The 14,074-nt window shown below is 40.4% G+C and overlaps 1 protein-coding gene across 1 annotated transcript; it reads right to left on the reverse strand.

Annotated features, from left to right (window-relative positions):
- Positions 1 to 232: 232 nt before the first annotated feature.
- Positions 233 to 12,919, reverse strand: LOC131253579 (superoxide dismutase [Mn], mitochondrial-like). Its single transcript, XM_058254634.1, has 6 exons — positions 12,581 to 12,919; positions 7,348 to 7,394; positions 7,115 to 7,240; positions 4,104 to 4,160; positions 3,527 to 3,604; positions 233 to 518 (listed from the first exon to the last, which is right to left on the reverse strand). The coding sequence occupies exons 1-6, from the start codon at positions 12,858 to 12,860 to the stop codon at positions 426 to 428; spliced, it is 681 nt and encodes a 226-aa protein (XP_058110617.1). The 5' UTR covers positions 12,861 to 12,919; the 3' UTR covers positions 233 to 425.
- Between the last annotated feature and the right edge of the window lie 1,155 nt (positions 12,920 to 14,074).

The following is a 14,074-nucleotide window of genomic DNA, read 5'->3' on the forward strand; positions in this document are numbered from 1 at the left end:
CCTGAGCAGAATCCAGGCCATTCATCAGGTGGGACCACTTTGTACGCATGCCAGCCCAAAAATAGGCCAATCCAGTCATCAGGTGGACTGGACAGACAAAAAGCCCATGACATGGGCAACTTCTCAGTCATAGGCCCAGGGTTCATAGTGGCAACCTCCTGATGAGCATCTCTGATCCCACATGCCACCACAGTGGCATCCAATGGCTTAAGCTAAACATAAATCAGAGATAGAAGGGAACAAAATATACTAAAAAAAGGTCCTGTTGAACATTTGTGAACAGTTTCTACACAACAACAAGACTAAACAAACCGACATGGACATCCCTCAAGAACACATCTCATCAGAAGCACAACCATTGTAGTTCACCAACTTATTCTTATAGTCATAAAACTGAAAATGGGAGGCATGAGAAAGGTTTTACCTCAAGGCGACTCCTTATCAAACACATCACTTGCATACTTCCAGTTTATAACCTTCCATATGTTCTTCAAATAATCCGGCCTCACATTTTTGTACTGCATCATTAGGACAGGATGCCAATAGTTATGATGATGATGCAGATGAAGACGAGATTTGTATGTGCATGTGGAAATCATGTGCAAGTGCATGCACATGCACCAGAGAAATCTAATAGACTGCAAGTACTCATGTTTACCCAGATGGAACTTACTGCAATTGTTACATAGATGCAAATTGAGGCTGTGATTCAAGAACCAGGAGGTGACTGCACGTTTCCCAAAATCTAGGGTATCCCTGATGCTTTAATATACACTGCTCGGGTGAGCGTTAGTACAGGAGTTCAGGTTCTCAGTTGGTACCATGGTTTGAAAAATCATCCTACATGAGTCAGGTATTGTCTGAGTCGTATCGATTTCAGACCGAAATGAAACAAGTCACCACCCGGAGTCATCTGGTTTCAATCCCCAGGCGAATCGCAATCTAAAACTGCTACTTAAATCCAATGTAAGTACAACGGGGGCCCATCTTTCAGTGAGCTGAACTGTTGATATGATGGGCATTTGGTGGATAGCTAATACAACAGATCATGAAAATCCTAACCATCAAATGGTGGTCAGCAATCCATGATTGAGAACGAAAATACAGCAAGTTCCACATTCAACCAATAAACACGGCTAGGATTTTCTAATGTGGGGGATTTTGGTTGCGCGCATGAGATCTAGGTGGGACCAGTCTTATCAATGGTTTGGATCTGTGAAACATGAGCAGCACTTGCACAAACTGACAACCTAACAACCTTTTTTTTTTTTTTTTTCAACACACGCACCCGACACACACACACACACCCACGCACGCCGTAGTGGGATTTCACCACCTATGGGTCTCGAACCCAAGACCTCGTGTTGAAAATCGAGTCTACCACTGAGGTAAGGACTCGAACCCCAACTTTAGCACCAGAGCATACTGTAAAGTACAACCATGGCCCCCACCCATATGTGAATACGTAACATATGCAGAGGTTAAAAAATTGGTAGGTCTTGATTGATGGCAATTCTAATAATTCACGAGTCATAGAATCAGTCACATTTTTTAATGGCGTGGCAGAAGCGCTCACATCTAACCATGGTCTAAAAATACAACCAAATGAGTGAAAATCTTGATACTGTAAAACCCAAAAGAACTTTCTGGAGAAGATGGGAGAATTCAAGAAGAAACCAAAATAAAAAAGAAAAAATGCAGTGTTCTGTTTTTCATCAGACCATTTCAACTTTGAAAGGTTTGGAAATCTTGTGTAAAGAAAAAACATCATTTGATTATGGCATGTCATGTGGGAGTTCTGTTATCTTCGATAAGGTAAAACTAATGAAGCAATGATACATAAAAATGTAATTCTTGAATCTAGACAACTCAAGCATCATCTGCATATTGCAGTGACCACAACAAGATGTGTTTTTCAGTCTACTTATATTGCACTAGTTTGCTAACAGACAGGCATGCATCCATATGTGGACGCATACGCACTCATTGGTTTTTAACCATTCTGATATTGAAAAACTTGACTTCGTCTGCTCAACCAAATCTCAAGTCAACTAAGTCAGTCAAAGCCAAGTTTTTAGTTGTTAACCCTAGCGAGAAACCTGTACAAACTATCGTGGGTGTTTGCAAGTAACATCCTATGGATTCCCTGCCAACCACTAACTTTCAAAGATACAACTACTTAGGAGGAATTCATATGGATCGTCAAGCCAATGATATCAATAGCATTGTTGGATATTTTGTATCTATGAGGCTCATGACTCAGTGATCTAGACCGTTGATCTGTCAGGCCCCACAGTGGATGAGCCACTCCTAAGAATCTAATTGATGCAACAACGTTAATGCTTCAATCAGTGGTCCACAAATATATGGCTAGGAAAAGAAATACAGAAATGAGGCACATTCAGCAGGAAAAGCAAAAGATAGGATGGATAGAATCTCCCAACCTGGGCCATCATCCATCCATCATTGGTTCCATTAGATTGCTGGTCAGGATAAGAGAAGCATCTCTGACTTGTTCGAACTGAAAGCCCAATACCAGCATGCTAGAAAGTAGGGTTGATGAACCAATCACGCCAAAGGACACAGCCCATTGATAACTTATATGGACATGGCAAGCCAAGAACAGTTCAGTTCGATCCTAACTCATCTGCAAAATCTAAGATCTTTCTTTCACTATTTTGGATTTTTACTTTATTATTTTATTATTTTATTATATTTTTAGTGGTCGTTTGGCACCGTGGATTGGAGGGGATTGAAGGGGATTTTAGGGGGTTTCGAATCCCCTGGTTGTTTGGTAGCATAAAGTAACTGGGGGTTTCAAATCCAGGGGGTTTCCAATCCCCTCTTTGAGGGGGTTTGTAATCCACGGTGAGAGCTTGGATTACACCTAAAATCATTTCAATAGTTGCAGGTGTAACATGTGTGTCACTATACACTATCATTCTATTGGGCACATGGTTCACTAATGATGATCAGCGCTGTCTAAACATTCTCCATGTAAATCAGCACATCCAAACATTGTCCATGTAAATCAACGATTAAAAATCGTTGGTTAGTCACTCAGACATGATCTTGTGCTTGTGGCCCATCTGAGACTTGGAATTTCACCATTTTCAGGCAAAGCATATATTTCAGCGGGCTTATCACAACCATTGTGTCAAAAATTATATATCTCACTAATTAGAGATATTAAAGTTAATATAGTAATTAAATTCAAACCCCTATAAATATACCATGGATAGGTACTTTTGGATTAGAGCTGATTCACACTCCAGGGTGCCAAACACACTGGGAGGATTGCAAATCCAGGGGGTTCCAAATCCACGCTCCCAAACAGTCCCTTCTGCTTCTATAATTATTCACAGTTTTGTAATGAGCTTGGCTGCATAATTGCCTACTAAAACAGATATACATATACAATCCAATTTGGGTGTTGCTACCAGAATTAACACACACACACACACACACACACACACACACACAGATGCATGCAGGGTAAAGAACAGTTTCAAAGCCGTTGAATCACCTGTAAGTAGTATGCATGCTCCCATACATCTATCCCCAGCAAAGGAACTAAACTTGCTCCTTTAGTTACCAGCGGATCCTGTAATAAGCTTCAAGTTATTTACTCAAAACATGATATAAATATGTGTGGTAAAGTCATATACTATACTCAACAATATCAAACATGGATGACAGGTACCAGAAATAGTGTGGATCTGGGGAAAGTGAAGCACCTAAAACATGAGGATTTAGAATTCTACTTTCTCCACACATAACAATGTGGCATGCGTGTGGGAGATTCAAGCCATCCACCAGGTGGGCCCACCAAATGCGTGCCCAAAAATCAGGCCGCTCAAGCCATAAGGAGGCCCACACATGCATGAAAGAATTGACAATTGTGAAGGATTTACCAACACTCCACATCTGACATACGTGTGTCCAACCTGATGAGTGGACCAGCTTAATTTTTTGCCACAGCACATACTGTGGGGTCAACCTAGCAAATGGTTGGGATCTCACATACAAGTAGCTTTGCAAGGGCTCTTTCGCAATTAATGCCACTCAACATCATATGGTAGCGCTTGTCTTGTAAAGATTACCTGATTTGCTGTGGTTTCAACCACAAGTTTCTTCAGCTCCTTATCCAGACCCAGCCACTGTATGTTTAGAACCAGTTAACAAGATTCAACAAATAATAATAACAATGATAAATAAGGGTCTATGCGTATTACCACATTATCTATTTGGTATTTACAAATACCCAAAATATAAATTATCTTTTGCAAATAACCACATCAATAATGCAGTGTTTTTGCAAAAAATCATATTAATTTTTGTTAACAGAAGTTTAAACTTTCTAAATGATGAAAATACCCTCCTCCCTTAAACACCTCTCCCTCTTTCTCCAAACCCATTACCAGCCCCAAGAACCCATTTCCAAACCCAAAACCCTAGTCTAATCTCTCCCAAATCCTGCTCAAAATCTTACATGCTTGGATATCGAGAAGGCGTATGACCACGTTGACTGGGACTTCCTCCATTACCTCATGGGCCGCATGGGCTTCGGGACTACATGGCGTCGATGGATCAAGGCATGCATTGGATCCGCTCACTTCTCTGTTTTAGTCAATGGCTCCCCACATGGCTTTTTCAAAAGTTCGAGAGGCATCAGGCAAGGCGACCCCCTTTCTCCGCTTTTATTCCTTCTTGTAGGTGAAGCCCTCTCTCAGATGCTTGCTCGCGGGCAACAAGTCGGTATCCTCAAAGGCATTTCTATGCCGGGAATCCCTACCCTTATTTCTCACATCCAGTTCACTGATGACACATTAATATTCTCAGAAGCTGCCCCCACATATATCGACAATCTTCATGATTCACTTATCTGTTTTGAGGCAGTTTCTGGTATGAAAATCAACATGTCGAAGTCCAAAATCTATGGCATTAACATCTCGGACGAAGATCTATCCTCTCTCGCTATCCGCATCGGCTGTGCGGTTACCCGTTTTCCTTCCACTTTTGTCGGTCTCCCTCTATGCATTGGTCCCCCCTCCCCCCCTTATTCTATGTGGGACAGAGTGGTTAACAGATTTCAGAAGCTCCTAGCTAGATGGAAATGTCATTATCTCTCCATGGGGGGTCGATTAACGCTTATCAAATCGGCTCTATCCAATTTACCAGTTTATTTCATGTCTCTTTTCCGATGCCCTTCCTCAGTTCTCCAGCGGATCGACAAACTTCATCGCGATTTCCTCTGGTCTGGTAAAGATTCCCAAAAGAAATTCCATCTCCTGGACTGGCATCACGTCTACAAACATTTTAGGGAGGGAGGCGCTAGTATCAGAAATTTGAAATACATGAATCGGGCGCTTCTTGGTAAATGGTCTTGGAGATTGGCCTCAGATAACTATGCCCTTTGGAACGCTATTATCAAAGGAAAATACGGCACATCTCAAGGTAACTAGTGGACAAAGGAATCTACATCCTATAGAGCCTCCTCTGTTTGTAAAGGGATCCTAAGAGCTAGAAAGGAAGTCATTGCTAACACTGGTTTTCGGCTTGGCGATGGCACTCTCATAAATTTCTGGGACGATAAGTGTGGATGGGCAACGTTCCTCTTAAATCCCTTTTCCCGAATATCTATCGGCTTAGTTCTGATAAGTCCATCCCTGTTGCTTGTTGTTATGAATTCCATCCTTCCGATATTGTATGGTCCGTTGATTTTACTCGTAATCTTCACGATTGGGAAGTTGACGAATATGTGAACCTCCTCGATCGTCTTTATCAAATGATTCCGAATACTTTGGATCAGGATAGGCCGATTTGGCTCTTGGAAAAGTTTGGGTCCTTCTCAGTCAGATCTCTCCACTCTCTTCTTTGCTCGCCTCCATCCCTTTCGGAGTGCTCCGCTCAATTCATTTGGAAGTACCCAGCCCCTCAAAAATTCATCTGCTTCACCTGGTTGGTTGGAAGAAAATAGATCCTTACTGTTGACAATTTAAGGAAGTGAGGCATGCAAATTGTCAATGTTTGTCTTTGTTGCATGAAGGCGGAAGAAATGGTCGAACATCTCCTCATGCATTGCCAGTTTATCTCCAATTTATGGTCGATCACGTTCAGAAAATTCAAGGTTTCTACTTGTCTTCCGCAATCTCTGTCTGAGCTCTTGCCATTTTGGCATGGGTTTAAGTTCGGTAAAACCCAATCTCAGGTGTGGCGCATGATGCTTCTTGTTATTTGGTGGTCTACTTAGGAAGAAAGGAATAACAGGTGTTTCAACGATAACAGTTCTTCGGTCTATGCTGTTTGGGAGAGGGTGTTTCGTCTGGTTGTGGAGTGGTCTGTTTTAGTTAACGGTCTTTCTAGTCTTGACCTCTTATTTTTATCTTGTTAGTGGTTCTGCTATCTCAGCAACCTTTTGTTTTTCCTTCTTTCTTCTTTAATGTATTTCTCTCGTTTTCTTTAAAAAAATAATAATAATAAAATAAAATAATAATAATAATAATTAAAAATAAAAATAAAAAAATCTTACATGCTTGCGCATTCTCCTTCAACCATAAAAAAACACTCTAGCCCAATCTCTTCTCACAATCTCTCACAGTCATGCCGTCTTGGAAGCTAACAGCTCCTAACTGGAAGAGGAAGAGGAAGAGTGGAAGAAGACTAGGGAAGTAAGCTTTTTTTCTTTTCTTTTGCTCTCTCTAATCTGATTTTGGGAAATTCTTTGTGGGGCCCATCCAAATAATCAACACCGTTCATTTGTATGATCATGTCCATATGATCGAAGACTGGCAAAATGGTTATGGGATAAGGTGCGCATTCATTTTATAATACTAAGGGGGCATTTTTGACATTTTATTACTGCTTTTAATGGAAGTTTTGAAAAACTAACAGAAAGTGGGTACTTGCAATAATGGCTAATTACCGATGTGGGCATTTGCAGAGTCAAGATTTCTATGTGGGTATTTGCAAATACCCCATTATTGAGATGGGAATATGCAAAAAACCATAATAAATAATAACAATAGTACATTGAAGTCAAAAAGAGAAATCCAGGAAACATGAAAGTCAAGGCAAATACGCAAGAAATTTATCATCAATCTGCTAAGCTCACCACCCATCCAGAACCTTGTACAGCAGCACCTTCTGCATTGATTTTTTTCACCAATGCTTCCATAGAACCAAAATGAGTGTCAATAGCCCAACCAAGGGAACCCTTTGGAGGCTCGCCCCCTCCTTCCTGCCACAAATTTTCAGTGGGAACATGTCATGGCCCTGGGCTGATGCAGTAAAAGAAACTGAAGCATAGAATCAAGTTTACATGTGAGAGAGAGACTGCATACTCACATTAATGGGTGTGAGATTTTTCCAGAATATAGAGTGATTGACATGACCTGCAAGAATTAATAAATACGTCATTCAGTAAATAACAAAGATGATTATGTCTACGATACACGCATACTGCATGGACATAACATGGATACAGCATGAGGGCAAAATTTACCATTAGGGCCTGTTTGGAGGGATGAATGTGTATGCATTAGTGAGTAAGGTAACTTCTTGGATTTTGACCCAAAAGGATATGAAACTCAAATACCATGGTGTTTGGCTTATCTGTAACTTCACAGGAGGATCCAGTTAAAAGGGCGTTTTTTTATTTTTTTCAAAATTCCTTCCATTTTGTAACCTGCCAAAACAAAATGGATAGAGATTCTGCTGTCCCACTCAACTGTAACTGCCGCCATCCAACAGGCCCTTAATATCAAAGTATCAGGTAAATATACAAGACAACATGATTACAGAAATATAGTTTCACATACATGGGTGTTATAGAATATTGTGCTATATTGTTACTGTTCTAGTTTATGAAAGAACAAACAACTAGATCTGAAAATGAACTAAAACACAGACCAACTTTTCAGTTGGTACCGTGTCTCTCACCAATTTTTCGACCACTTACCTCGATTGCACTCAAAAAAAAAAATGCCAAATATGTTAGAAAAGTGCCAAATATTCTGAGCCATCACATAATGAAGGATGAGATGACCTATAATCATTCAACACAAATCTAGCTTCCATCCAGATAAATGATAGAAACGTACTTAAATTCTTTAGTCACGTGGCCAAATCCATGAGAAAGTTTTAATTTTCTCATTGAAGCTATTTGCTAATGGGATGTATTATCAATAATTCTTTAGTTACGTTCTTTCCAAACACTAATTTAAAATAATAATAATAATAATAAAGAAAGGAAAAAAAGAAGAAGAAGGAAGCACTCTCCAAAGGGTTGCATCTAGCATTAAAATGATCAACCCCCACCCTCTGAAGAGACCAACCACTAACCTCAGTTGAAACCCAAAAATCTCAAAGACATTAAAGAAGTGTCAAATATTATAAGCCATTGCATAATAAAGGACGAGGTGACTCACTATCTCTACATTGTCACAACATCGATGGCACATTTTTGAAGAAGAAGTTCTTTTTCGAGGTAATCAAGAGTAAAGGATTTTATCAGTGCTTCAACTCTTGGAGGCATGCAAGAACCCCCAAACATTGGCACGCTCAAGGTCAAAAGGATATTAGCAGCAAAGAACTTTGAAGACTTGGCGGTTCGCTTATTAGAAGGGTTGGATTTTACATGAAGTTAACAGATGGGAAGTTATACAATGAATGTACCATAAGTTTTGGTGATCGAAAGAGTGGAAAGGAAGCTACCTTCCTGGACTTGCGATATCTCTCCTTGGGAGCCCGCTTGTTGCTCCTTAAAGCGGCCCTCTCCAACATGTTGGTCTATTTTATGTCTCTTTTAAAGTGTCCTAAAGCGGTTTAGGAAATGATTGATAAAATGAGGAGATATTTTCTATGGAAGGGGAACAAAGAAAAATGAAAATTCAATTTACTTAATTGTCAAGACGTTTGTAAACCAATTAGTGAAGGCGGGGCTGGTTTAAAAGATTTGAGCCTCATGAATTTGGCCCTCCTCAGAAAATGTAATTGGAGATTCGGAGCCGAAGAAGGCAAAATCTGAAGGGAGATTCTAGTTTCAAAGTATGGTACTCAAATAAGCGATTGGAGCATTAAATCTGCTTTTTATTGGGCTTCTTATGTTTGGAAAGCAATAGTCTCTTCCGAATCTCTGTTTAGGCAAGGCATCCCTTTTTCTCTAGGAAAGGGGAACCGAATTCATTTTTGGACAGATGTGTGGTTTGGGGACCGACTATTATATCAGGATTTCCCGAGAATAGCTAATCTGGCTGTGGACCGGTCTAATCTTGTGGATTGTTCTTATTCTTTATCTGTTGGAGCTGTGGTTTGGTCTCCCCCGTGCAGAAGAAACTTATCAGAAGAAGAGAATGAGGAGCTCATCAGTTTGCTTGATCACTTGAAGTTTTACTTCCCATCATCTCAAGAAACCGATGCAATGGTGTGGAAGGTTCATAGCTGGGACGTCTTTTTGGTTCGTTCTTTCTATAAATTGATATTGAAACCAAATAGTTGGACTTCCTATCCATTCCTCCAGTGGTCTTTTGGAGCCCCTCCTAGGGTTGCTACTTTTGTTTGGTTGATGTGTAGAAAGAGGTTGTTAACTATTGACAATCATCAAAAGAAAGGCATGGTCATCCCCAACATATGTCGGATGTGTTATAGGGAAGCAGAGACTATAGATCACCTCTTCATTCATTGTCCTTTCGCACACAATGTCTAGGATCATTTCCCTCTTATCTTCTAGATTTGTTGCGTGATGCCGAAGTCAGTGGACCATCTTCTATGGGATTTGCAAGGAGGATGTGCTAGGAAAGCTAGAAGAGCAGTCTGGGGGCTTCTCTCGATGAGCATTTTCTGGTTTATTTGGAAGGATTAAAACAGCGTGCAATTTCAAGATAAGAAGCCTTCAATTGAGAGGATCATTTATCTAGTTAAATGTGTTGTCTCTAAATGGATGCCTTATGTTCATGCAACCATTGTTCGGAGTATCCTTGATATTATCTCTATCTCCAGCTCAGCGATACCGATAACACTGGTAGTATCAGAAATTCTAAGTATCAGTGATGTATTGCTAAGTATCACCAATGTATCATCAATATTTTCTACCATGTAAATTCATGGTGTCTTGTACCGATATCTCCAATGCATCGCCAATATTTTCGACAGTGTAAATTCCTGGTGTTGCTTGTTTCCCCAGTGTATCAGAGATATTTCAATAATACCGCCAACGCCAATGTATTGATATCGCTAAAATTTTGTTTATTAAAAAATACATTTCAACTTTTTTTTTGGCACACAGTTGTATGCAATGATTAAATTGTTGGCAATATCATTATTAACGCAACATGGGCAAGCGATATCAAGACCACATTCTTTCGTCTCATTTTCAGTTGTTTGACGATTTCTCAACAAAATATCGTGTTGTAGATATTCTGAAATATTGATGGATGTTTGGATGGAAAGTATGATGGTTAGATGAATTGATGGGATGGTGGGACTGATTTTTTTACAACAACACATGCTTTTAAGCCCTCCATTAAATGGAAACTTATTATTTATGTATTTGTTTTGTAAATTTTTTTTATTCCTAATTATGCAAATATATGTATTTTAGCATCTCCTGAAGTTTCGTTGAAAAATTCCATCACTTTTCCCATGTTTCCCTGCATTTCTAGTTATCGCCGATATCAATATTATTTCTGTATCCCTAGCCAGTGAAACTTGTAGCGATACTGATACTTCAAACGCTACATGCAGCAAGTCTATTGATCTTTCCTTTTTATTTCAACATTAGTGCAATTTTGTTCTTTTCTGCTTCAGCAATTTTCTTAATAAATTTTCATTGCCTCTCAAAAAATAAAATAAAATTGGGGAACTCTGCGTAAGCAGTTTATCCCCAACTTTCCTCCAAGAAACGTGTTCTTTCCCCATTACTCACTCCCTTGTAAACTTACCATATGAATCTTAATCATGATGCCAACAAGAGTGCACTTTCTCTTACTGCGCAGCTAATCCAGTGTTTCATGTAGGAACAACAAAAATCAAAATACACTATCACCACATATAGATAAAGGTGTTAAGTGGAGATACTGAATTTGTGCCTACATCCATCAATGAGCAGCTCGCTAACAAATTACCAAAGGACTTCCCACCTTGAAGTTTAACAAGTTTAATTAAAAACTGAACATTTTTAATATTTGATTGAGGGGGGATGTTAGATATAATATCAACTTTAGTTGGTTTGGGTGTGCCGTAAAAAATGAGGTACCATCATGCACCTTGTAACAAGTGTACACACAACATGAAGGAAGTGTAAACGTCGGTGTTAGTTGTTAAGGAGTAGAATCATGTGGTTAGTGCATAAACACCTCTGAATATGGGTGCCCCAACGGTGTATGTATCCATCCCCTGTATAAAGGGGTTTATATATGGAGGGAAAATTCCTCTCTCTATACATGAAACCTCACTTGAACTCAAGGATTTGAAAACTGATTTCAGGGTACCACATTGGTCACCACTGACACTGGGCCATATTGCCCCAAATTGCCAGTATCAGGCAACTTGGGGTTCCCAACCAGGTTAGAAATCAGTTTCAGCATACCATATTGGTCACCACTGAAATTGGGTTGCATCACTCATGTCGTCCCATATCAATCCATTTCAGGCTGAAAATGGGACGATATAGACACATGGCTCGCATCATTTACAGATGAAACTGGTACATCTTGGGCGATATGTACCGGTTTCAGATGATACTTTGAAACCTTGCTTGAACTCTCTCTTATTTACATGAATTTAATTCGCTGTAGAAATCTTAACTGAAGAGAATTTAATTATCTCTAGTCAGATGTTTTAAATTAAAGTATTTGATTCTCTACAAAATTTTCTAGGCTGATTAGTTTGTAGGGAAATATGCAATTCTCAGCCAAATATAAAAGGGCAGTTTTTGTTCAGCCAACATCCAATAGGCAGGCTCAAACCTTTCTGTCATCCAAGCCATTCATCTGTTGCGGCCATCATGAACAGGTCATTCCACAAAAGATAATAATAATAATTATAAATACCCGCCTTAAAATCTTGAGCCGTCTCCTGCTCCAATCGCATGAAAGCTAAGTTTTATGCGGGCCCCTGTTATGATCATCTGATGATGGAAATTTTGGGGCCATAACCCAATCGTATTACGGTCAAGAAGATGAATGGTGCCAATCACTGAAGGTAGGCTCCATTTTCACAAATTTTGGACTGATCTAAGAAACAGTTTGGTTCTGTCAAGCAATGTCATAACATCTCTAATTCAGAGCATGCCGGGCATCAAGCATCTGGACGTGGACATCAAATGGACGGTTAGGAGTCCAAATTGAGCAAGTGACTGTCCATCAATCGGGCATTTCTAGTTTCTACCATCCAATCAGTGCAATTTTTAGATCAGCACCCATCTACCGAGCGGCCAATATTCAATAGGTTCGGATTGGCTCATTACATGCATACTGCATGTAAAGAGCATGGACGGATTTGCATGATCCACCATACTCTTCCAAATACCATACAGTTCCTCCAATTCATAGAAAGAGAGAAAGAGGAGGAAAAACAAAACCTCCGCCGTTGAATTTGATGGCGCTTTGCAATTGGACGACTGTTGACGAATCTCCCTTGGTCATGGCCTCATCGAGCTGCTCGAGGGCCTTGTTGTAGTTGGTGACGTAAGTCTGGTGGTGCTTCTGGTGGTGGAGCGTCATGATCTCCCCACTAATGACCGGCTCAAGCGCGCCATAGTCGTACGGAAGGTCCGGGAGAGTGCAGGTCTGAAAATGTCGAATCCCAAACCCTAACCCTAAACCTAGGGTTTTCTTTCTGGAGAGGGTCCGAAGAGCCATCGCCGTTGCTGCAGACAGTGCGAGAAAGAGAGAGTGATAACAAATGGCGGATTCCGGAGGTGGTATTGAGAAGAGTGAATAAGCAAGTGTACTCGCTTGCGGGCGCGGATTAGGTCAGGCAGTGTTGACAGTTTAGTGGGTGAGGGCTGACCGTGGGGCCCATCTCAATGTATGTGGTGTATATCCACGCCGTCCATCCGTTTTTCTAACTCGTTTTAGGTCATTTTCCTAAAAATTAGATAGATCCAATTCTTAGGTGAACCACATCAAAGAAAACAGTGTTAATTGAACGACCACCGTTAAAAACTATATAGAGCCAACTATACTCTTTTTTTTTCATCCAAACTATTGATGAGGTCACACAAACCTGGGAGATTGGAAAACATCAATCGCAGCCACATCCAAAACTTTTGTGGCCCCCACGAGTTTTGTAATGGTGAGAATTTAATCCTTATTGTGTGCTCCATTTGAATTTTGAGTCCCTCATTTTTTTAAACCTCATCTTAAATAAACTAAAAAAACAATTGGATGGCATGGATATACAATACATACATCAAGGTGGGCCCGACGGTCAGGCCACGCCCACTGAGTCGTTACCCGTGTCTCACCAAATCCATTGGCGCCCCTCGCTTCCTCGCCTCTCATGTAAAGCTAGTTACAATTGTCGGAGCGGTTTGGGTGCGACCGTGGTCTCACCCAAGGTGGTGCCCCACTGACTGTGGGGCCTACCTTGATGTATGTATTCTATATCCAAGCTATCTATCCATTTTTTCAGATCATTTTAATTAATATGCCAGATAATAAAGTAGATCCAATTCTCAGGTGAACCATACCATAGGAAACATTAGAATTTGACCCATAACAAAGGTTTTGGATCCTCCATTCAAGTCCCGTGACCTTATAAGGGCCCGTTTGGCCGGTCGGATTGGAAGGGACTGAAGGTATTGGAAGGGATTGGAAGTTAAATCCCAAGATTCGCCAGGGCGTGCCAAACAAAGTCAATGATCTGATCCCAATCCGATGGATCTTAAGACAATCCACTGACAACACAATCATTACCTTTAAATCGCATCTAATCCACCCTAATCCGTTCAAAATTGCCCTAGACGTGTTTGGTTGGAGGGATTGGAAGGGATGGGAAGGTTTAATCCTGTGATTGGCCGGGCGTGCCAAACAAACTGGATATAGCAATCCCATGGATCCCAAGACAATCC

Source organism: Magnolia sinica, chromosome 8 (assembly GCF_029962835.1).
Source record: "Magnolia sinica isolate HGM2019 chromosome 8, MsV1, whole genome shotgun sequence".
Lineage (NCBI taxonomy): Eukaryota > Viridiplantae > Streptophyta > Magnoliopsida > Magnoliales > Magnoliaceae > Magnolia > Magnolia sinica.

Excerpts from the sequence above, each read along its gene's own strand:
- LOC131253579 (XM_058254634.1), bottom strand. The coding sequence starts at position 12,860 with ATGGCTCTTCGGACCCTCTCCAGAAAGAAAACCCTAGGTTTAGGGTTA. Across the intron at positions 4,161-7,114 it reads TACAAGGTTCTGGATGGGTG|TGGCTGGGTCTGGATAAGGA; the intron begins GTGAGCTTAGCA and ends CTAAACATACAG. Across the intron at positions 3,605-4,103 it reads TTGAAACCACAGCAAATCAG|GATCCGCTGGTAACTAAAGG; the intron begins GTAATCTTTACA and ends AGCTTATTACAG.